General features: G+C 43.0%; 1 protein-coding gene across 2 annotated transcripts; it reads right to left on the bottom strand.

Annotated features, from left to right (window-relative positions):
• Positions 1–23,919, bottom strand: PEDS1 (plasmanylethanolamine desaturase 1). 2 transcript variants are annotated; one of them, XM_050907066.1, is made up of 6 exons: positions 23,746–23,919; positions 20,172–20,291; positions 8,677–8,759; positions 6,978–7,122; positions 6,105–6,317; positions 1–1,856 (listed from the first exon to the last, which is right to left on the bottom strand). In XM_050907066.1, the coding sequence occupies exons 1-6, from the start codon at positions 23,891–23,893 to the stop codon at positions 1,735–1,737; spliced, it is 831 nt and encodes a 276-aa protein (XP_050763023.1). In that variant the 5' UTR covers positions 23,894–23,919; the 3' UTR covers positions 1–1,734. The 2 variants fall into 2 exon arrangements, with proteins under 2 accessions (XP_050763023.1, XP_050763022.1); XM_050907065.1 differs by having other exon boundaries at positions 8,668–8,759.
• Between the last annotated feature and the right edge of the window lie 1,577 nt (positions 23,920–25,496).

Consider the following 25,496-nt stretch of genomic DNA (forward strand, 5'->3'; position numbering starts at 1 on the left):
TAGACAATAGTTTCATGTAATGGTATAAAGTTCTCCAAGGGTCTGAATCATTTAAACACATTAAATATTTTGTAACCAAGGTACTAACTGCAATTTTAATCTGCAGAACCCAGCTCAGACACTTCTCCATTCAGCAGCTTCCACTGAGGCAGAGTTGCCAGGTCCCAACCTTTCAGAAGTTGTGGTCCATCATATTTGAAGAAGTTGAGATCAAGGTCAGTCTAAACCTATGACTCAAAAACACCTTACCATGATCTTCAGGAAAAGACAGTTCGAATTCAACACAATTTACAACTAGGGAAGGGAAAACAGTCTTAGATTTGACCATCAGTAAGCTTTCATTTAGGAAAGAATTAAACAAGATCCAAGTGACATTAACTTGATAAAGTGCCTGTTGGATGTTCTTAGGGGAACTTCTTCCCCCGCAATCCAGCAGAGTTACTCCTTAGCATTCAAAGCAGAATCACTTGCACTTCTTGAAAGGTGTTGAACTCTGGCATAATATAGTGCCAAGCTCCTGCAATGCTGACAAACAATTGATCACTTCAACCTAAACAAGGACTTAACAGGCTGCAAAGTGTTTCAGGTGGCTGGAATAGCACGAAGCATTTTGCAACCAGTGATCAAGTTCTTGGACTAAGTGCTGACAATGCATGAATGAAGAACAGCAACAAGACTTAACAAACATGATTAGTATTATCCAACTGCTTTGTTATAAATATATTATATACATTCAAACATCACATTAAAATATTATTCCATTACACCAGAAGAGATTAAGGCTTTATATTATTTACAGAAACAAGCAAGCACCTTAAAAAAAAAAAGAACAAAACACCAGTCATTGACATTTCCCTTCTAACATTACAAGTTTGATACCTTGAGCTCTTGAATACAGCTATTTGCAATGTGCCCAATGCTAGAACTATTTTAAACATTTATTGTCAGGGTAGGAAACACTTAATAGAAGACTCATCAGTGAGCACTCCACACGAACAAACGTGAGCATGTGTTGTACTGGGTGCCCTCCCTCTTCTCAGAGGCTTGTTAAGTTGAAGGCTTACGCAGAAACGGTTTGCTCAATTCCATGTAGAGAGTAGAACAATTTTATTTTAAGGGAAACTGAAGACACTTGAGGATTCGTGGCCCACTGGTGGAGTGGGATTCTCGAAGTCTGTTCCACGTTACATCAATTAGATTTAACACGATAGCGAAGATAGAGCTGTAAGTTTATCAATCACTAAGTGCATCGAACAGTGATGATTTTATAGGCTTCCATTACTCTGACACACTGTTTTCATGCAGTGTATTTGGACTCAAACATGAAGTGACAAACTGTTGTCACCATTCTCCCTATAGGTCTTAGGCAACAAGCTATTTCTGAAGTGTTAAATAATGTTGATACAACACGTTTACTATGCCACCATGTACCAATGGAGTGACTGTCCTGCCTTCTGGCTTGCCCGATAGCCTTATGAGATACAGTGATGAAGTATTTTCTAAGATGTAAGCAGACATGGCTAAACGAAAAGGTGCTCAGTAAGAGTAACCATCTTCATTTCAAGTATTGTTTTAAGAATTAGTTCTTTTCATTACAGTCTGTGTTAGCACTTTTTAGTTTGTGCTTTAGAGTCTGTTATTTCTTTGCAGGTCTTGAATTTGGCTGATGGCTTTTTTTTTTTTTTTTAAAAAAACATTGGCAACAAGTTAAGGATTGCAGAAGGCTGGCAAAAGTTATTTAATTTTCTGAGCCCATTTCATGTCATCTGCTCTTGGCTTCTCCCCAGTAACTCCTTGGATAATGTTCTCCAAACACCTCCAGAATCTTATCTTCTCTAATGGATAGTTCAGCCAACCTAAGTGATTGCAAAGGAAAAAAATGGATTAGTTTGTCATAGCATCCAAAGTTCAATGTCTTGCAATGTTTATTTAATAACATTCTTTAAATTAAACACAAGGTAAATGTAAGGGGAGTTCAGAGGTGGACTACTCTATGGCCATCACAAAGCTATCGGAAAAGGGACCATAAAGTTGAATGATTTGTGCTAGAAGCAAGACATTTGTATTAGTAGCACCTTGATTTAGTATTGAAATTTAAGCAACCAAACAAAAACCTCAACCCAACAATTTCAACTATTTTCCCCTGATTAGTTTCCCCATTCACAAAGCCAGCTCGGCTTCTCCCTGTGTTTCTCATTAGGTAGTACAGCAAGAAAGTAAATACACACAACACAGCTCTGAAGTCTCAAATACATTATCACTGCCACAGTTTCTAGGAAAAAAGAAATAATTAAAAAAATAAAAATCACGATTTCTGTTTGGGACATAAACACCACTAACTAAGGCTCAGCAAACTAAAAGTTTTTTCTTAAATAAAGCCTCAAGTTTAGATAGTTCCAACACCAGTTTTCATTTTTAAGGTACTTAAATGTATTATGCTCTCCCTGGGCAAAATTAAAGTTTGCCTAACTGGTTGCTAATGAAGCCTGTGATGGAGAAATCTTATTGTAGTTCCACGCTGCATTTAACAGTAGCTGACATGGGACACTTCCTGGATTAAAAGGGCAGCACCGCTAGCAGCACGCTCCCAAAGCTGTGCAACTCAGCTAAGAGAGCACTTCTGCTTCCAAGTAACCAGGAAGGCTGTAACAGGACAGGCTTTTGCCATTTTATGTAAAAATTGCAGTAACTGCCATCATGTTCTGCATGCAACAGGAGTTTAATGCATCCTTCCCAGCCTACAGATTTAGGGTATTTTGAATGCTTTGTAGAAACGTTGCACTGTACAGACTGTGAGGCTGAACTCACACAAGCTTAATAGCCTGTGCTCTGAATTCAGAAGGGCTTTGTCTCACTTTTAGGATATTAATTAGTACATTGACTTGATTTTCTGATACTGTATTTTGATGCCAACCTAACTACATATAACTGACAGGAGAGTGTATGAAGAGGCAATTTCACAGGCATTTATTACAATGTATTATATAGTAATTTTAGGCCTCTTACTAAATATTGTTGTCCTGGTTTCAGCTGGGATAGAGTTAATTTTCTTCCTAGTAGTTGGTATAGTGTTGTGGTTTGGATTTAATATGAGAATAATGTTGATAACACCCTAATGTTTTCAGTTGTTGCTAAGTAGTGCTTATACTAAGTCAAGGATTTTTCAGCTTCTCATGCCCAGCCAGCGAGAAGGCTGGAGGGGCACAAGGAGCTGGGAGGGGACACAGCCAGGACAGCTGACCCAAACTGGCCAGAGGAATATTCCATACCATACGACATCATGCCCAGTATATAAACTGGAGGGAAAGCTGGTCAGGGACCACTGCTCAGGAACTGACTGGGCATCGATCAGCAGGTGGTGAGCAACTGCATTGTGCATGACTTGTTTTGCATGTTCTAATTCTTTTATTATCATAATTATTATTATTACCATTATTATTTTCTTCCTTTTCTTTCCTCCACTGGGCAGGGGGAGTGAGCGAGCAGCTGTGTGGTGCTTAGTTGCCGGCTGGGGTTAAACCACAACAATTGTAAAACTAGGAAAACCAAAAGAAAGCAGCACCAGGAAATGTTATTTCCCTGTAGAAGTTTTCCTACAACAAGGAAGAGATGGATGTACACAGGGTTATATTAGTGTCGTGGTTTAATCCCAGTCAGCAACTAAGCACCATGCAGCCACTTCCCCCTCCCCCCCACTGGGAGGGGAAAAAGGAAAGGAAATAAAAGTAAAACTTGTGGGTTGAGATAAGAACAGTTTAATAACTAAAATAAAATATAATACTAGCAATAGTAATAATGAAATATAATAATAATAGTAATGAAAAGGAATATAACAAAAAAAGGAGGGGGGGAGGAAAAAAACCCAGTGATGCACAATGCAATTGCTCACCACCTGCTGACCGATGCCAGAGCCACGATTCGCCCCTCCCAGCCAACTCCCCCCAGTTTATATACCGAGCATGACATTCCATGGTATGGAATACCCCTTTGGCTAGTTGGGGTCAGCTGCCCTGGCCATGCTCCCTCCCAGCTTCTTGCACACCTGCTTGCTGGCAGAGCATGGGAAACTGAAAAATCCTTGGCTTAAGATAAGGGCTACTTAGCAACAACTAAAACATCAGAGTGTTATCAACATCATTCTCACACTAAATCCAAAACACAGCACTGTACCAGCTACTAAGAAGAGAGTTAACTCTGTCCCAGCCAAAACCAGGACAATTAGTTATCCCACACTTACAGAACTGTTCTGTAACCATGTTATACTTTACTCCATGTACATTTCTGGAAAAGCAAAAAAAGCATAAGAAAACAAAACCAAAGGAGATGCAGGAACGAAGAAGTTGTTACCATAATGGAAACAGTAAGGTAGGAGCAGCAGTTCACGTTAGAGGAAAGAGCTAAAACGCAGGATAGCAGGAGAAAGACTAGAACACGCGAGAGCTGCCACAGAGCCAGCTCTGCCAGACCCGAGTACCATCCCCACAGAGTGACACAGCCAGCAGAACGAAAACAATTGTTCTTGCTGGTGATGTCTTAGACTATGTGTATTGCTATTACGGGACAGAAATACTAAAGAGAGAGAACATTCAGGATATTCACTGCTGAAAAATATCATATTTCTAGAGAGCTAGATCATTCCTAATCAGACACAACTACAGCTTTAACGATCTATTGAACAGGCACTGTTTTCAGCCACCTTCTGTAGTTGGACATGACCTTTCCTAGCTCACCTGCGATCCTGCAGCTCCACTCAACTCCCTGTATACTGATGCCCTTTAGGAAGTCAGCCCATGCAATTCTCATTAACATAGCCATCACCCCTCAAGGAATGGATGACTCCTTCCTGGTGTCTAAAAATGGCAGTCAGTCCAAAAGCTTTAACATTGGGAATGCCAGAAAGCTCTGTTATCTGACACCTTCCCTGGCAATGATACAGTGGCAGACCTTCACGTACACAGCTCAGCTCTGAAATCAAGTATGCTCCTTGGACTTGGCTATCTACTCTTAAGTCCCTAACAAGTGTATTACAATAACTACTCCTATTTTACTCAGTAAAGGCCCCTTTTAAATAGCACATTGATTGCATATTTCTGTCCTCCTCCTCACTTCTACCCTAGAAGAAAGAGAATTAGGGCTGCAGAAACACTTTGCTCCACTGGAAAACCCAAGTATACCATCTATCATGCTGGGTTATGTCAGGCTAGTATGGTATGAACACCTACAGAAAGCATGGAGTGAACAGAAGCACATGCGGTTTTGGGTTTTTTTTTTTTTTTAATGAGGAAAAAAAGCAACTAGCCCAAGACCACTAATAATGGTCAGGCTTAAATTTTCAGGACGTAGTAGGATGGAAAAAAAGCTCTTAGGGTGGCCATCATCTTGTTGACTTTTGCCATCATCTGTCAAGTCAGGCTTCTTAATTGTACCGTGTTTTTACATGACATTCTGGTCATGGGAACTAGATTTGTTTCTTGGCAGAGATTTCAAAACTGACATAAACTGTTTGTCAAAGCCAATGACAGAGTGAAGAACCAGAGTGGTTTATTTCCCGTTGTCTAACTTGGTAACTTACACAGGATTATGCAACGCTGGTGACTGAGTATACCTGCCTGTACAGCGGGCATAAAATGGAATGTACCTATAAGAGGAACCTAAAGCCAGTTTTCTGCAAGCCTGTCCACTCCTCTGCCCAAATCAGAATGAATCAATGCTGAAAATCCAGAAGCCTTGCTTTAGAAATGAGCATTCAAGCGTAAGTTGCACTTGCAGATGACACGCTCTTTTGAAGGAACCACAGCTTTAAGACTGTAATGAACAAAATCCATTACTAGCATGAGATTACCAAGATATCACGCAATCGGATCTCAGGACCACTGACTACCCCGTCAGGCTGAAAGTTACCTTTTATCCAATCACAAATCGTCCCCCCACATTTTTTATGCAACAAAACCAACTATTGTTTTGCTAAGAGCTTGTGCAGCTAAGAGCACAGTTAACTTCACCATTTTCTAGGTATTTAACATGCTGTCACTAAATTACATCTTGCCAGGTGAATTGCACTAGACTACTAAAGAGAGCTTGCAGTATGAACCAGATGGCAGTACCAGTTGTAATGCAGAAGTACGTCTCGTGTGGAGACACATGATGGATCCTGTGATGCTTCCGTGGCAGGATAACATGCCAGTCCTGTAGAAATATGACCCAGCGCGGAAGACCAAAGTACGTGTGAGACCACTTGTGAATCTGGTTCGTCATGGTTATGAAGATGATAAGGGCAAAGACATAACACTCCCAAGGACATGTTTCATATAATGCCTCTGCAAAACAAGATGTGTATCTTTAAATACCATTTATGAAAAGGTAAATTTCTACCAGGAAAATGATGTCTTGCCCAGACAGAGCTGCCTGGTGCTGCAGGAACTAACAAAGGCCTCAACGAAGCTGCTTCGGCAGAAGTGTCACGAGAGCCAGTGAGCCATAAGCAATTCCAGAATGTCACAAGACAGCCGGTAAGTGCCGACGTCTGTCAACTTGCCATAAACAGGAAGTTAAACTCTGAGTTTACCATCTATAAAATTAAATTAATCCTTTAATTCTTGCACTTGAGTTTGCAAATAAAGTACTTCTACACAGAGATGAAGCATTTTTATACACTTTAGAACAATGAGGTTTCCCTATATGCACACATTTTGATCCCTCTTATAAAAAGAATATTTACTGTAACTTCTAATGCTTCCTTGCAAGACTCTTCAGCCACGGATTCTCTGTTGAGCTAGAGAATCTAGCTGTCCCACACCTTCTAGTCACCCCACCTTCAAGAAAAAAGTTTCCCTCCCTCCTCCCAGGAGCATCATGCTTCCAACAGCTATTACTTGTCATCTCACATTCATCGATTTCTCCTAGCTTCACACAGACAAAAGTTCATTTAAATATCAACACAAATGCTAAATCCACATAAGTCAGAAGTAACAGCTTACCTGGGGAAAAAGAAACAAATTTGTATGCCATGTTTGCCAACGGGACTAGTGTCATAAAGCAGTTGTCTCCATTGGTCTCTATAAAATCATGTCTGGTAATTGCTGTGGGGTCAATATGATGTTCTCTAAAGGGTCTGATGAAAGCCTGAAAAAACCAAATTGATAAACATGACACCATGGCTCAATAATGATCTTAGAAAGAAAAATATAAAAAACCCAAAAAACCTCACATGCATTCTAATCTGATGACTGAGTTTAAGAGAGTTCCATAGTACAAAGCATGCAAGCAGGATTCAAACTTTTGTGATGACAACACTTCAAATAATTTGATTTACATTTGCAAAGCAATTCAGTTCCCAGACTCAAATCCAGTTTTTCATTGCTTCAGTTTTATTCTTCTTAATTTTCACTTAGGACCTTTAGTCTCAAGATCTCAAAACCAAAGCATCAGCATCCTAATTTCACAGACAAAATAAGCCTGTGAAATTCACAAATTCACTTGCTAAGCAGCATAAACCAAGAAAACACTAAGAAAAATGAAAATTCAGCCTAACATTTTGTATGGGCTACAGATGACAGCATTAACAGACTGAATGCAAGTTAAATGACTAGACAAACCAATGTAAATCAAACAGACTATACAGCAGTCTCCTCTAGGAGTAGAAATCACATCTGAATACACAATCCCAGCAGAGACAGAGCAAACGTGATAGGTAGGACTGCGACAGCAAAACAAGTATATTTACTTGCCTTTAACACATACATCATGTACAGTCTATGCAAAGGTGTCCTGATCAGTCTGAACTCTTGTTTATTTAGTGTATAGACTCCTGCAGTGCCTTTTTTTTTTTGAACTATGGTCCACAGATACAGGGATTCAAGGACTGTTAAGTCTATTGAAGGTGAACAAAAATAAGCCTAAAACCAATAGTCTTAATTCTGCTGTTCTAGTTCATGTATTTCTGCATAATGTCAAGGAATATCCCATATACTTTTTTTTTAATAGAGATCCTTCTAATATTGCACTGTGAGGAGTAATTAATGGTAGCTATGAAGAAGTTTATTTTAAAAAACAGATTATTGCTTATTATAGAAGTCAGTGCACCTTCCACTAAGCATCTGGCATTTGTAGCTGCAGATGTAGAATACATCTCAAATCTAAACCTTCAGTCATCACCACTCTAATACTACTACATTTACAATAGGGGCCAGTAGCACAGAGAACTGGAAAGATTCCTTACTGGAGCGTCTTCATGTTTTACAAGACAGCTTTTAGAGAGTTTAGCTACAGGAACAATTCTCCGTATCTCTGTGTTTATTGGCCTTTTGGAAGATCTACTCTAGTCTAGCCAGGTTTCTACACCTGTGGTGTCACAGGCCATTCCCACAGTACCTTGGGAAGGTCTGCGAACACCGGTATTGCAAAACTGCAAACCTCAAACAAAGTGATAAAATGGAACAGGGTCACCTTGCACAGGTCACCTAGGCCAAGCGTAAACACGGCACTTCACCAGCAATATACTGTGCCATGTAGTGGAGGAGGGTTCTGGGGGTGGGGGAGCTGGTTACATTGGCAAGACTGCAAGAACGATACAGCTTATATACACTGTCCAACACAGCTGGGAATACTGGAAGTGCTTCAGAAAAGTATTTCATAACTTTTTCAAGCTTAAGGATAAGAATCTCAAACCTTTCCAACTATGGGTAGCTCCACAGATCCCCAGGTATCTGCTCCCCAGTGAAATAATCCTGACAGAAAGTCAGCCGTAATAACTCCTGCAACTTGAATGAGGAGAGAGACGGTTAGATACACACAAGCATTTTTACTGATTTATTCACATTTTATACTTGTTTTACAAGTTTACTTGTTTATCTACCTCTTAGATATTTACAATCACATGAGATCTATCTGAATAAACATAAGGTCTGGCAACTAGGAAAAAGAGGTTAACAAGACACCATTTGGACGGTTACAATCTTCATTAAATCTATAGCAACTTTTGCGTTTAGCCCGTCTTCTACAGAACAGCTTGACAAGCTTTACAATTGCTGGTATGGAAAATACTAGTAAGTTAGAACTGAATCACTTAGATCTGCCTACCCTCTTCAGTAGTGTTTAACAGATTACTTGGCTATAAAATAGCTGTTAAAGCTATCCCAACAGATAATACTATCTGCAGACCCTTCCTCTTCTCCCTTGGTCCCTTATGTCTGTAAAGAAGAAGCACTGAACTCCGATGACTACAGATAAGCACTAATTAAGAAGCCACTCCTGGGTACAGCAATACTATTTACAAAATAAGACTGGAACATCAAACAACTTCAAGACTGTGGCATTTGCAAAGCTATAGGCAAGGCCCCAGAAACCATGCTAACGATTCTCTGTAAGGAACATTGTACACTTGTGATATTTGCATGCTACATTAGATATACCATTAAACAGAGGTTGCTGGAACAAGTGTAAAGATTCTTCTAGCTGCCAACCACAATAACTTTAAAACTGCGGTCAAGTAAAGGTGATTTTCAGTTCTTGCACATAAAGCCCTATTTTTGCCTTCATGTTCTGGATAATCTATCTATCCAAGCTTCTGGTTACTCCTGACATTTAAAAGTAAGGATGTAAGAGATGTTATTTGATCAGAACAGCTGTATATTTTCCAGTTAGTCACAGATCTGTCAGACTGTGTTTAACAGACACCTATCACTCTTCACCTGGAGAAGTTGTCTGACGCCCAGGTTCCCAATCCCTTTAGTAATGAAGTCTCCAACACAGTTTGAGACACCCTCCTGCATGAGCTCTACTGACAGGCTCTTTATGCTTTTGAGGAAGAAAATTCAGAGAAGGTTGCCAAAGAAGTTCCTTTGTTGTTAACAGAGAGGCTGGGGGAATGTGGCATACAGCATAGCAATATGGCTATAGCAACACAGCAAAGAGCGAGATACCGCCTTGGGATCTCTATGCTTGAGGGATTTAGGACTGTCAGACCCTGCTCCTTAAAGAACAGAGACCCCAAAAGGTACCAGTTCAAGCCAGCACATCTTGCTCTGAGCAGGTTTCAAGAGAGATTAACCAGGTCTGGATGGAGTCTAGATTTGCTGAAGAACGAACCAGACTAAGAATCGGGATCCTTTTTCACTGCAGTGTCGTCCCTTCAGGTTAATAAAAATATCAGAAAGATCTTTCTGTTCATTTTTTCTGAGATCAACCACCGGGTGAATATGTATACAAGCATACTTGGTGATTCTCTGTGGAGCCAGCATTCAGGCTCTGAAAGGGGAAGGCAGCACACTCTTCTTACCTGCAGGTCTGGTTAAAAGAATTCAGCAGAAGCACGACCCAGATTTCAAAATAGCTACTGCGTACTGTGCAAATACGATATACCTGGGAATTGACAGCGTCTGATCTCAGTGCAAATCCCTCAAAATCATACACAAAGTTCATGCCAATTAAAGCACTATATACTGATCTTGCAGTCTATTATTAAATGAGTCACAGCAACAGAAATACAAAGATTATGTGTTCAAAGCAGCTCAGTTAGCAACTCCCTACTCTCATCCGGTGCTCAGAGCATAAGGCACAGTCACTTACTATTGGCATGTCTGGCAGTTCTCAGAGAAGCCTGTGAGTCCATGCAAACCAGAGTAGTAGTCACACAGCCAGGTCAGAGCAGCTGGAACATAGTTCTTTAGTTTTTTCCTGCTGATGTTTACAAAAATTGGGTTGTTTACAGAAGTCACCCATTGTAACATAGTCTTTGCACCAGAAACAGCAGGGAGTTGCAAAAACAGAGGTGATGCAGGAAATTTATTTTTTTGCTCTGCCTGCCTCACCAACTCTTCTTCAGACGTCTGTGAAGCTAGCAGAATTCCTGGCTTACTCCTCCACTAGCCAGCATTTGTTTCTCTATGTGTCTGAAGACTTTCTTCAAGCACAGCTTCTCATTTATAGTATTGAGGCTTTTTGTGATAGGCAAGTACCCCTCTGCCTGCTGTTAGGCAAGACAATTCCAACTCACTTGTAATCCAAACCAAAAGTTAAAATTGTTGTTATATTGGTTCATCTTGTTTTGACTCCAAGGCATCTTGTTACTCCTCCCTCTCTCACAGAAACTTCAAAGCAATCTGAGATATGCCAGGAAACAAAACAACAAATGTGCATCGTTCCCCATAAAATCACACAACTCTTATTTACCCTGGTCATGATCTGGACTTTGCCCGATTTTCCTACTCCACTCAGGACACTTAGGTCAGCTGCCTTGAGAGTCCAGTTTAATTAAGTTCTTGTAACATTATCAGGATTGCTAAAGAGCAGGTAATTTTTAGAACATGAAAGAGGACAAGGTTGTTCTGTTACTATTGATCAAATGCTCTTCACCTTCAGGTGAAGGTTACCTACAGTGCCTGCAGCACAGCATATTTCAGATATACCCCTCCTTGTGGTTGCCTTTTGCTTAGCCGATCCCTCACCCCTGCAGTCCTTCCCCTCGCCTTGCATTTTCAAAAAGGGAGAAGAAATAAAATCAGGATTAGTGTGGTACCTACTACCCCAAAAGGCTTTCTTTTCATATTATAAATCAATCCCCACTGCTGAATCCATTATCTAGTTGGCCCAAACTCTTAAATACAGCAGGCGACACTTCATTCTTTATGTATCACCTTATTGTACTAAAGATAGCTTATTTTTTTTATAAGCAGTAAATTCTGTACACTTGTTTTTGTTTCAGACCATACACGTAAGCTACAGTGAGACAGGGTGGAGCACAATAGCTTTTAGATCTGCACCTAGCAGCTGAAAGAGCAAACACACTTGATTCAGGGGAAAGATATACAAAAAACACTTCACTTTGCAACAACTAAAATACCATTCCTGCTGAGGTAATCACCCTATTAACCCGCATCGCCTGCAGCACACTGCATTATTAGAGCTTGAAATAACAGCAGGAAAAACAAAAAAAAAATAGAGGCAAAATACTGACAGTTCAATAGATATTTCTCATGTTACTTCGATGTCAGCTGGTAGAAAGCTAAGAGGAAAGAATGAAGGGTGCCTGAAGCAGTGCATTATACTAAGACAATCTGAAAAAACCTAACTACCAGAAATCACATTTCAGCTGTATTGCAGAAGGGCTTGCTCACTCTTCGGCAGTTGTGTACGATGAGTTGTAATAAAAGAGCAAAACCTGTACCAAATGTTATACATGACTAGCATTGTAACACTTTGTTTGCATTCTATCTCCAGACTCAGAAGGCACATCAGACAGCAATGAGCTGAACTCAATATTCTCAGATACCTGGCACTGTCTTTTCTTAAAATGGGAAAGCCAAGGCACAGGTGTTCAGCTGCTTCTCTAAGGCGGTATAAGATCTTCATGCTCTGTCATCAAGGTTGGGAGGGCGAGATAAGATTGACAGCCCTGAATATGAATTAAGAGTTAATCATAAAGTCAGAAAAAGCAGGATATCCACAGTATAGATATATATGAACTGCAAACAGTGGATTCACACACTCATTGGAAGCAAGATCAGTAAAGCATTAGAGAAATACTGCTCTGTACTCATTAGTTTTACTCCAGTCTGCTGAGCAGTGGGATGGAGGATCAGCCCATCTATGGCTTATATCTGAAGAGGAAGTGAGTATTCAGAAAACACAGGAGGAGGGGAAGAAGGCATTGCAGTTAAGAAGCAAGCTGCAGAACTTGCTCCCAACACCGGGATTTCTTTGTTTTGGAAGTAGACTGCTGAATCAGGAGAAAAGAAAAAGGCCTAGCAGACAGGGAGACCAAAGGTGTACAAATGAACTTCAACCAGTAGCAGATGTTTTAAAATAAGTGAACACATGACTGACACACACATTTGCTAGAATGGCTGTTCTTTTCCAGCCACCCCGTACTTGCAGGTGCAGGCATGCCTGCAGGTGCAGGCATGCCTACAGGCACAGCAGCACCCTCGGGACACCTCCGAGGAAGCAAGTGCCTCTCGTCTGAGTCAGGGGACATGCCAGAACATGACCACCGGCACTGAGACAGCCAAGTCACCTGCCGGGCGGTGGGTCGCAGGGCTGGAAGAGCAACTGGCCCAAACATATATTTGACACAAGATGGTTTTGCTCCCGCTTGTATTCTGTTCAGAAACCAGATAATATGTAGGGGTTTGTGTCACAGAAAAGCCCCTACTCCTCCTCTTCCTTGCTTAAGTACCAAATTGAGAGATTACAACTTGCAACCTTAACAAAGGGCTTCTCTTGTGAGAAAGTCACATACCACTTCCTGCAACCTGGCTGCTCCCAGGCACAATCGGAAGGAAGCCAAATGAGAGCAGGACATTTGAGGTACAAGGTGTTCAAGAGATAAAACTATTTTGCACGTTTGCAACAAAAAGTTGCACTTCACCAAAATTTTACAGAGCCAAGTGTAAGCCTGGCTTTGCATAGATCTAATTCTCAAATTGTAACCGAGAAGACTTACAGTAGGGTATATAAAGTTTCATATTTACTGTAAAAATTCAGTTAGAGTCTCTGGAGGCAAAAAAACCAGCATAAGATGTTATTAAATAACTCGATGCTATTGTGCAACATCATTGAGAAGTACAGTCATTTTTAGTCAGTGACTGTACGAACTAGTTGAATGTTACAGCACTAAAGAGTCGGAGGAGTGGCTAATTCCACAACAGAAAAAATTTTGTTTTCTAAAAATCAATATGCTAAAGTAACAGTTGTTTGTTACTTATATGCTTATAAAAATAAAATGCCTTAGTCATCTGCATTCCGTATTTAGTGGCTTTCAGTACAGTGAAGGCAGGGGTTTGATACTATGGCAAGTTATGAGGCTAAGAAAATAATCCCTGAACATTTCAACAAGTATAAAGTGTAGCAACTTAAAACCAAAAAAGAAGAGTTAATAATTTTGGCTAAAGCTGAGAAACATTCAGTCAGAACTGGACCTAACAGTGCAAATCAGCAGAGAACACAGCTGAACTATGAAATAAAAGAAGGGCCTGGATATTATATGTATTATTATATATAGTAGTTCTATTACATTATAATTGGGTTTTCAGATAAGCCATGTCTGTAACACATGCACTCCAGAGACGGGAAAAGTCTATCCTAAGTCACACAAGCTTATTTTACAAGATTGGCAGGCTACTCATATAGCAGACATCTCTTCTCCTTCCCCCATATACTCCAGTTACTCCCCACTATGGGAAAGCCATATAATTCACTGCCTCCCAGCAATGCCGCCTGAGAATGGGGCACACCTCTCGCCACACCTCTAACTGCGACAGACCTGAACACCAGCCTTGGAGGAGAAACCACGCAGCTTGCGACACTGCCAGAAGCTACCAGTAAAAGGAGATCCCCAAGGAATCAGGGTACCATCTCCCCTGCAGTTGAACAGCAGCAGATCCTAAAGCAAATATTCATCTACCAAAAGCATGACTTGGCTAAGAATCACTACTTGATAAACTTAACGATATGAACTGCCAAATTTTATTTTCATGTCTTTAATCTTAGTCTATTAACACAAAGGAAGCTATTCCTACTAGCTATTCCTATATCCTATCCTATTTCTCCAGCTGATGGAGTGCTTGTGAAGCACCCTTCACATTTAAATTACAAATTCCTGACAACTTTACCTAGACCTCAGGTTCTTAAACAAAAAGTACCATTGTGTGTACTTTCCCCCCAAAATGCATTACTAGAAAAAGCAATTAAGCCATCCCAGAAGAAAGCGATTAAAAGAACAGAGAACAATGGATGGTAAATGAAAACCAAGAGCAAATTTTCCCTCACTAAAAAAAAAAAAAATCCAATACTTTCATTAGTATGACTAGTCAAACTAATCCTCCAGTTTTATCCATTTAAAACGCTCCCAGGAATCGAGCAGGGCGAGCTCAGCTCTCGGGAGCACGGGGCAGTTCTGTGCATGCAGGTTGGCACCCAGAGGAGACCTAATACCTGAACATTTGCCCAGCGCAGGACGTAAGCAGCCATAATGCTGGTTTTGTTCAAGGCCTGCACTCTCTCCACCGAAGCTGATCACTCTGTCACCACTCACTATAACCCACTCCCTCAGGGCAACACTCCAACATGTGTTCATGTTTTGAACTGCAAGAGGCACTATTCTGAGTGAATCAGGGCCACTGAGACCTATAGTTCTTAAATCCTCGAGCCAAAGTCCCCTGCAACTTTAAGAGATCCCCTGACAACTCGGCAAGCACACAGAGTGTTCTTTGTCCCAGTCCCCGCTGCTGACATAAAGAGCAATAGCACGTCCACTATGCACACAAGTGGGAAAGCACAGATGGGGCCGTGCCACCAGCTTCCCTCCACTACCAGGGCAAGCAGTCTCGGGCAGGGAGAAGGGCTCACCTCTCCCCATCAGGGTATAGCCTTCATCCACCCTGCCTGAGAACAGCTGCTAGCACACTTGAGAAGTTAATCCCCTAATCAAAGTCACACAAAGAACAGATAACTGGTGTCAGCATCACCTGCCTGAGTGCAAACCAGCAATTGCACTCCATAATTCCACTTCCAAGACCAACAGCCTCCAGGATCCTTTGGCACTGGAAAGGCCTAGAGCTCTTAACACACACAACTACTACAAAATGGATCAACAGAAGAAGATACAATACAAATTGCGTTAGTGCAATGCAATTTTATTTGTGCAATACAAAGTGCAACAAAACGTAGAATCAAAGTTTTGCCTATTTAATCACAACTTGGGAGGTCTCCATCTTTAAGAGATGATACAGTTTAGGACAGAAAACACAGCTATTACCTACAGCTCTGAAGTAACTGATAGTTACCTCAGGTGGGGTGAGACAGCAGGTGACAAAGATTTGGCTTATTTGGACTACCACTGAAGTAAAGGATAATTTTCCTTTGTTAACTGAGGTTTCCTTGGTGTAATTTCAAGGACCTTTTAAATCAAAATTTCAAGTGGAAACTCATTTTAATGTACAAAGTAAATCCAAAGTGAAGTGACATCGTTACAGTTCTGTCTCTCACTGTAAGGCAGCAGGACTTTGAAGCAGCTGATCCACATGCAGAGCAGTCCATTTCATAGAGCACTGATGGTCTCTAGAGCACTTTTACTCCAATGTGTGCCAAAGCTTTCATATGTATTACACATTCATTTGGCTCTGCAATGCAGCTAACCAAGTGCAGCTCTGCAGAGCTACTCAAGCTTGAAACAAAAAGGTTTGGGGCTTTGATCAGAACAAGTTTCTATTTTGAAAGTGAACTAAGCAATTTCTTTCTGCATGCTCTCTCTGGCTAACCCACCACATCTGCAATAATGAAACATGTACCTCAAACGGTTTTAAAAAAATTAGTTCCCCATCTCTGAAGTCAGCAATGATTAATTGTATCTTGTGTTGTGTCACAAGATGTTTCTAAAGATATCTGCCCTACGTGGGGCAGTTCTTATGAATATAAACAGGTTACAACACAAACTTAACTACTTTTTTTTAAGACTGCAATAAGCAGTATCTGTTAAGAACAAATATGGCTGCAGATAAAAGTCAAATGTCAGAAACAAGTCAACCAATTTGGAAAAAAGGCTTTAAAACCCTATACAAAGACATGAGGAGGGAGGGAAAAAATGAAAACCAGAATCCATGGTGTAACTTGCCAAACTTTTTATCTAGATGCTATTAATATACCACCTATATATACACAACTCATGTATATTGAATAATATGCTGGACACCACAAACTCACCTGAAGGTGTAAGAGCTTTCAAGCTTAATCTTACATGTTTTGGTGAGGCTTTTCTGCTTATCACACAAGTAATACCTATGCCAGCCTTGTCCCCTGCACTAGTGAGCTTCTATTACAGTGGCAGAGGCTACTCTGGTTCTGCAGTACTGCTAGGATGGTGCCCCGCTGCAGTGGGACGGTTCAGCTGCAGCTGAAAAAATGGGGGTATTAAACCGCCATCACACCCAGTCTTCCTAACCAAGGCTGCCCTGGAGTTAACCGTGTGCATGTGTGCGTGCAAATAAAATACCAAATTCAATCTACATGATTGTCAGCTTGCACGAAGAGGAAAATTTTCATAGCTCCTCAGCAGCTGAAGATATTCAGAATAGGGCATCTCTGGATTTAACACAGAAACAACAACAACAAAAGAAATCCATCCTCTGCCCACTCTCTCTTTTCTTTTTTTTTTTTTTCTTTTGCACAGTGAGGAAGGGAAGGGAATTGTCTGATCTCTGCTAAACCGGCCCAGAAGACAAGAGACTCACATGCCTCTTCCTTTCCGGCGAGATCATCTTTAGTCAGCAGAAAACAACCCAGTTCAAAAGCTATTCTAAAACAACACTATAAAGTTCTTGCCTCACAGTTCTTCCCTCACTCCACAGCATGAGTACCTGTAGGTGATTCAGCACAGCAAATGACAGCATGCCATGTGAGTTCATTTCTTAGCAGACTGCCTGCTCACATCACACAAGGAAGTGAGTGCTTTCGGACTGCCAGTAAGAGGAGGATCAGATCTTTTTTGTCCCAAGAACTTCTAGATTAAGATTTACAGTATTACCCATGTTACAATTATGTGTGCCTTTAAAGGCATGAAAAAAAGATAGAACACAGCCTTTAATTATACATATAGGGTTTAGGCTAGGTGAAATGATGCAGAAGGTTCAAACTACTCCCTATTTCTTAAAGGAAATATATATTTACATAAGAGTACACAGGGGGTCCCAAGAACACATCTTAATGAACTGTGCAGTAGATCAGATCAGCCCACTGGATCACTGATCACTTTCAGATTTCCAAAGACCTGATGCGAACTTGATCTACAGCTATGTCTTTATTAGCACAATGTTTATTTTGTGATCTCAACTCAAAGGTCAATATGCCAATCTAAGCTTCAGGAAAGCTCTCAATGGGAACACATCTGACGATGCCTGTGACTCAATATTCCCTATCTTATCCATTGTATTGCATGTGGTATTTAGGAATCAGGACATTTATGGAGATGAGTTTCACAAAACTTAATAAAACCTAATCATCACCATGAATTATAGACATCATTCACACTTTACCTGGAGAAATAATGTATTGAAGGAAGACAGCAAAACAAGACAGTGTGCAGCACTTATTATTTTATTGCACTCATTTTTGTACACACTATCAGTTATTTCCACACTCCTTTATTTACACAGAATCCAGATTCTGCTACTTTAATCATTCACTACTACTTAAATAATATTATCAGTGAATTGGCTGCTTTATCAGTTAAACTGGTAACCAGGATATCAGAGAACTCAAGCTTTTATCAATACCAACTTTGAGATGAAAGCCAGTTGCAAACAGATTGCACTACAGGTTAACTATCATTACTGATTCTCTTGTCTACATCTGTCCTCATCATTACAGAGCAGTTCTCATGCCATGTTCTTCTCCATTCCTCCCAACACCTCCACCTCATCAGCTGAGAGTACGCAAGACTAAGTTAGGCCAAGTGAGCTGGTATGATTCATAGCGGGAGGACACTGCTCCCTCTTGGCCCCAACACAAAGCCAATAACCTTTAAACAAACATCACGAATTACCACTTCTCAGCTTTGGCAAAAATTCATAGGATCTATCATATATCACTGTTTGAATCTGCTGTTGTGGTTTGGTTTTGGTTTTTTTTTTCTTTTTTTAATCATTAGCAATATACAACACTGATTATGAAAAGGTACCATTCTCTTCTAAAACATATACCACCTCACACACTTTATAGAAAAGTTACTTTTATTATAAAGCATGGAAGCTGAACATCTGTAGCTAGCTTATATGGTGTCCTAATGAATGACACCACTTGTTCTCCTTTCAGTTAACAAGGCAATTCCTATAAAAAATATATAAACATTTATACACACTCCACAAGAAGTTAATATTGCATTCAATGTGCGTCGCAAGTACAGTAGAAGACTGGTGAAATGCTTAGTTACTATTCTCTTCCCTCCTTCATCCCATATTAGAAGTTTACCAGAAAGTTATGAAAGGTATGCACTGCAGAGCTGACTCTTCCGATTTCTAAATTTAACCCTCTTTCCTTTTCCCGCATCCCCTCCCATAGATACATGGCCACACAGCTACCAGTAACATTTGCTGCCCAGATAATGCCAAGAGACTGGGTCAGCCACAGATGGCCACCTGCTTCAGCTCAGCCTGCTCCACTGCCCTCTCTTCTGCCTGTTCTCAAGAAAGTTTCTGTGCAACAGCATTTCAATACTATTCTAATAACACAAAGCTCAGGTAAACACCGACACTTTTTGCTCTGAGTGTTAAGCAACATTCAAGTTGTACACAGGTTTAGGCTTTGAATGGTGTAACGAATGTTGCGGAGTCCCTTTTCACAGCCAGCTTATTCCAAGACAAGTTTTTCCTTTAGCTAATTCCACGCAATTCCCGATTCTATCGGTAAAGCTGTACAGCATCAAACTAGAATCCTTTACTAGTTCTTCCTCTTCTTCACTGAAAAGGTAAAATCACCAACTCACACTGCATCTAGACCAGCTAGCTCTGTACTGCCGAGATCCGGCCAACTTACACACCTCTACACATCTAAGGCAAAGATACAAGACTGAGCTGGCTTGCCTACGCTTCCAATCAAACAAAGTAATAAGAGACCAAGAGTCACATTTATTACCACAAGAAAGCTGCGACTTTCTTATATTGCTGGAAAAAAAGTCATCATTCAGGATAAAGGCCAAACTTCACATCCTGACATGAAAGCATAATACTCCAAAATACTCGGTTTTAGTTATCAGTCCCCTGAAATCAAGCCAGTTTGATGCCTGAAACACCTTTTATAAGATTTCTCTTGGGCTTTTGCTTTCTGAAAAGTTCTTGGAAAAAAAATACATTGATCGACAAAAATATTTACAACTCTGACAGTCCTGACAGCTATTTTCCCCTCTCAATAGTCCTTACACTTGCAATGACTACATAAGAACACCAAACTTCAATAGCTATGTTAAAAACTTCACCTTTGAGATACTGTGAAGCCACTGAAATGAAAGACAGAAAGCAGTAACAATTTTTGCAGATGGTCTTGGTTTCAGAGGCACTACAACTGCACATGCACAAACGTCCCTCTCCTTTTCCAGTAGGAAGTCAAGCCTAGAAGATCACACATTTGTTTCCAGCATTACAACAGTCTTGCCTTGTTCACAGCAGTGAACAGCTCCTACTTACATATCCCAACAATAACAGAGGGCGTGTGTTCCAGTCGCAAGTAGAAGAGAAGATTGTAAAAATTGAAACAGATCAGAGAGAAGCATAAGATGACAGAGATCCATTCTTGTAGTCTCTTTCCTGTTGGAAAAAAAGGAAAAAAGCATGTTTTACTTTTATCCGAGAGGACATTTTGAAGTCTGAAATAATACAGACAGACTATTCTACTCCCTGGATGACTCACTCCATTTGTCTGACAGGGAACTGAAATGGAAACTTATTTATCCATGGGAGGTGTGCATATTTTGTTAAATGACATCCCTCTTCCCCAAGCCACTACTAACCCCTTCCCTCTGCCCTTCCCCAAATAACAGGGACAAATCAGACATCATCTCACATTGTTCTAGTTTCCTTTTCCCTGCAGTTGCTGGCATAACGTTCCTCTGCATCACATCTTTTTTCAAATTTGCATTTCACTCAATATTCAGTGTTGCTGGTATGGCTGAATCTGGGAACAAACTTCTGGCCTCAGATGCCCTGTAGTTAAATCACCTTATGATCTGTAATATTTAAAATTTCAGAGCTTGTAAATAAAGCTGTTGTACTAACAGGAAAAAGCACCACCTTGTATTTTGGTGGCCCTAGAATTGCTTTCCTAACATTGCAAGTATACTTCTTAAGCTTGCTTACCTAACTCCTGCAGTCTTGTCTTTGCCTTCCTGCTCCCAGGCAGAAGGCTACAACCTCTCAGCCATTCCGAGATGGCAAGAGACAGAATAAGCAAAGAGAAAGAACTGGCACAAATTCTCTCTTGTACCTTGCTGTGCTACTTTGTACCTCTACAAAAACCTCATTTATTGTCTATAAAAAGAGAACAGACACATCAGAGTATGGTAACACTTTGAGTATTCAGATTAGCAGCGGAAAGCTTCTGCCTGTCAATCACTGCTAGAGCCTCACAAGGCACTGATGCTGAGAGCAAGGGAACGCTCAATGTGAGACCCATACGGATTAAGGCATCAGAAACAGACCTCTAATGCCTAAATCCATGAAGGAGATCTGAGCTGCCACCTTGGCCCAGAAGGGCCCTGGCTGTAGTTAGCTCTTAACATGCTCAAGAGCAGACAGGCCAGTCTTCACCTATTTCAGGGGGCCAGTCAGCACAGCTGTCTCTTGCCCAGGGCTTCCCAGAGCAGTTAACCCCACAGTCCGTTCGCCACTCCCTCCCGCAGCCTTACTCACTTTGCACCACTCAAGTCTGAGGCAAAGCAACGTGCAGGGGAACAATCAATAAGGACCACATGCAAGGTGCGCATCCTCTCACAGGAGCAGAGGCATACTCACATGTCTGGCATGTGTTCAGGACAGGAGCTTCTTACCTACTACTCCTATGTTGACCTACAGCCTGATTAAATTTCTCCTCCTAAATGCTAAATCAAGTCCTTCTTCTCAACTATACCATGCAATGAAAAGGAAACTAGGAACATCAAAGGAGGATCAGTAGTATATCCAACGTGCCTACAATGCAGTATTTTAAAGATGCATGAACAAAGACTTTTACAGTTCAGAGTTTTGCTCTAGAAAGACCATGAGTCTATAAATTAACATCCTCTGCAGTAGCAGAGGAGAGAATTGTAAAATTGAATTAAGACACATGAACAAGTATATTTCAAGACAGCATCAGGTCACAATGTGGGAGATTCTATAAAGAGATCCCTGGAGTAATAAAAGAAAGAGTTAATTAATGCTCAATTCCTGCATAAGAAAACCACCCCCTGATTAGAAGAGCTAAGTAGCTAGATCCTCACGGAACAATTAGCTGACTGCGGGGAAACACTAGGCTCCTTCCCAGCAGGTCCCATGAGTTCAGTCTATGCAAACACCACTGTACTCTGAACACAGGGATCCCAAGACGACTGTCTGGAGATATCTCAGTCCAGAAACGCAGCCTCAGCTCTGGACAGACCAGGAAGGCGAATCAGTCAAAGTAGCAGAGTCAGCACCAATAACTTGTGTTTAAAGAGCACTCAAATTTAAAAGTATGTCCTGCATGAAGGAATAAGGTGCCAAAGCCACAAATTATATGCTTAAAGAAGTCATGGAAATACTCCAGAGTCATATTCACTCTGCACAACTATATGTAATCCCCTTTCTTAAGAATTCATTAGTTCAACATCATGTTCTTCCACCTTAACACATATTCTGACGTTGTTTATGTAAGTTATTTATGTAATGCCAGAAGAAAATTGCACATCTAGTGTTATCACAGCTCACTGCTGATAGATATGACCATACATATACTACTTCACAGACTTCCCAGGAACCTCCATCTACAGCTATAGATAAGGGTAGCAAGTTGTTTGGGGAGGAAAATCTTTTCCTTATGAGCAAGAGCACAGTGCAATAGTAAAGTTAGTGATTGCTTTTCTGTAAAGCACAGGAATCAGTCACTGTCTGGATCAGAACTGGGCATCTAGACCAGCTGAAAGACATCACACACCACCTTCTCTCAAGGCAAGGAAGAGGTGACCAATACAAGCTGAAATGGGCAGACCTGCCCTGAACAGTCTAGAAAACTGATAAACTAATGAATGCCTTTGCTTTCTTATCATTACTTGGCTCTGTGCAAGTAAGAGCACCTGCTTTTCCAGTAATTGCCTTGAACGTGCAAAGCTAAGCTGTTCAGCTGACCTGCTGGAAACTGCAAGATGCTGAAAACATGTCTTCCCTTTCCTAATCCTTCACCTGCAAATGAATTCACTGGGAATGGCAAGAATACCTAGCATTGCTCACACTGTGAGCTAAAAACAAATGACATATTTTATTATAAGGAGTTTGCAGTTATTTCCATAGCATAATCGAATAGCTGCTGTCACTTCATTGAGCTCTGACAAACAGCAACCTTCAGGAAGACAAGACCAAAACAAAAATTCAAACAACCCTTGCCCCTTTCTGAGGTGACAGGACTGGGTATCTCAGAGTGGTTCACTGAACAAATATTCTGAAGTGAAAGCTTCTGTTGTTACCTTGCTTAGCAACCAAATTTGTACATCTGCTCTTGGATGGAAAGGTTAACTTTTTGTTTGTTTGTTTTTAAACGGAAGAGCATTCATGCTGGGCAGTTTCTAGTTTGAAAGCCTCCACCCCAGCAGCACAGCCCGTTTATTAGACCTGCTTTAAGTAGCCACGCTCACCAGCTCTGCCCAGGCCGAGATGAGGGCGGGCAGCAGACGGACGTGAGGCCGCCAGCATGCGGCATCCCACCGCCCACAGCCCCGGGCCGCCTCGCCCGGCAGGGCCCAGCGCCGGCAGGGCCCAGCCCGGCCCCCCCCCGCGCCTCCGGGGCTCCCTGAAGCCGCGCCGGGAGACACCGCTGCCTCACCGCAGAGAGGCCATCTAGGGCGGGGGGGGCAAGGGGAGCCAGGCCTGAGGGGAGCCACCTCCCCCGCCCCCCCGAGGTACCCGGCCCCTGAGGGCAGCCACCCCCGCCCCCCCGAGGTACCCGGCCCCTGAGGGGAGCCGGCTCCCGAGGGGAATCGCCCGCCCTCCTCCCCAAACGCCCCCGCGGGGCGCAGCCCGCCGCCGCCGCCCTCACCTGGGGAGTAGAGCTCGGCCAGCTCGCGGGCCCCGGCGTGCTGCGCGCCCCACCGCCGGCTGCCGCCCTCGGGCTCTTCCGCGGCCTCCGCCTGCGGCCCCGCCGCCTCCGCCCGGCGCGGGACGCTCTCGGCGCCGCCGCTCGCCATGGCCCGGCCCCGCGGCGCCTCCTCCTCCTCCTCGAGGCCGACGGGCAGCGGCGAGCTGCGCCCAGGCCCAGGCCCCGGCGAGGGGCCCGGCGCCAGCGCTGCGGCCCGCGGCAGCATCGGGAAATGGGGCCGCGCCGCGGCGCTGCGGCGGGCGAGCAGGGGGGGGACGGGACGGGCGGGCGCGGCTAGCCACGCCCCGGCACCGCCTCCCACCTATCGCCGGCGCCGCCGCGCTGCCGCCGGGCCAATGGGCAGCGCCGCCCGGCGCGGAGGAGCCAATGGCGTGGTAGCAGGATCGGCGGCGCATCTGGAGGCGCCCCGCCCCGCGGGCCGCAGCTGGCGGCGGGAGCGGGCGGAGGCGCTGGCGGCGGCCGGGGCCGGGCCGCGCCGGTGTCCGCGGGCGCTGGGTGGGGAGGTCCCGGCAGTGCCCCCCCCCCCGCCCCTCCCCGCGCCGCCCCCCTCGGCCGGTGCCTCGCGCGCCCCCTGGCGGCGCTGCTGCCCCGTGCTCTCCTGCTGGGCGCGGAGCCGGTCCCAGCGCGTGCTGCCGGCAGCGGCCAGGCGTTAATTCGGTTTCTGGAAGCCCCTGCGTTGACTGCGACACGCCCGGGCCGTAATCGTGCCAATAAAATCATTTTCGGTCCCGTTGTTTGGTAATGCAGCCCGCGTTCCGTCAGAGAGGCGGTTAAAGCCGCTCACCGACGTCCTCACTGCTCCCGAATAAAGACATTCCGGCACGGAAAAACACAGACAGAAAAAAAAGCCCCTCGCAATATCTAAGTACTACATCATGTCTACAAAAAAATAATTTCTGCGACAGATTTATTCGAATATCAAATAAAATAGCACTAAAATAAGCAGTGTTTCAAATAATGAAATAGATTTCACTTAGACATTAAAATTCGATCCTTTTACAGAGGGCGAAATACTAAACCAGATGTCTGTTTAATCCAGAGGCTTGGAAACGATACGCCACGGTGAATAAAATGCTTCTCCGTGCCTTGACAGCAAGGCCAAAACTGTAAAGTACAACCCCGGGCCGGCGCCGGCTGCGCCCGGCGGCTGCACCCACCCCGGCGGCTGCACCCACCCCGGCGGGGCACCCCTCCCCGGGGGGTAACGGCGGACCCCGTGCCTGCAGGACGCGACCCGGGGGCTGCCCTGCGGGCTCCCCCTCCAGGGCCGCGAGAGAAACGCCAGCGGTACCAAACCACCCGGGAACCTCCCCAAACTTGAGGGTCAAGGACCGCTCCGCGCTGTCACTTCCCGGGGCTCTGAAACCACCGCGTTATCTGAAGCAGGCTAAAAGGCATGCTGTGTGCCTCCCAGGGTCTGCCCTGCTGTCTGGAGGATCACAAGTTAATTAATAATTAGCTGGAATCACGTGCTCAGATGAGCGGTTCTTAATGAAAAAATGGCTCAGGAAGCCAATGAGTCCTGGACTCATCAAGAGTTATATATATATCTCTGTGTCTCAAAAGTTCTGGAAACTATAAATGATAAAGATTTGCTGCTGACACAGAAGAAGGTATTTATCTGAGGGGGGCGGGTTTCTGTTAATTGGGTAGTGAGCCAATTAAAAGGGATTAGCTTGGGGTGCCTCAAT

The sequence above is a fragment of the Gymnogyps californianus genome, chromosome 17 (genome assembly GCF_018139145.2).
Source record: "Gymnogyps californianus isolate 813 chromosome 17, ASM1813914v2, whole genome shotgun sequence".
Taxonomy (NCBI): domain Eukaryota; kingdom Metazoa; phylum Chordata; class Aves; order Accipitriformes; family Cathartidae; genus Gymnogyps; species Gymnogyps californianus.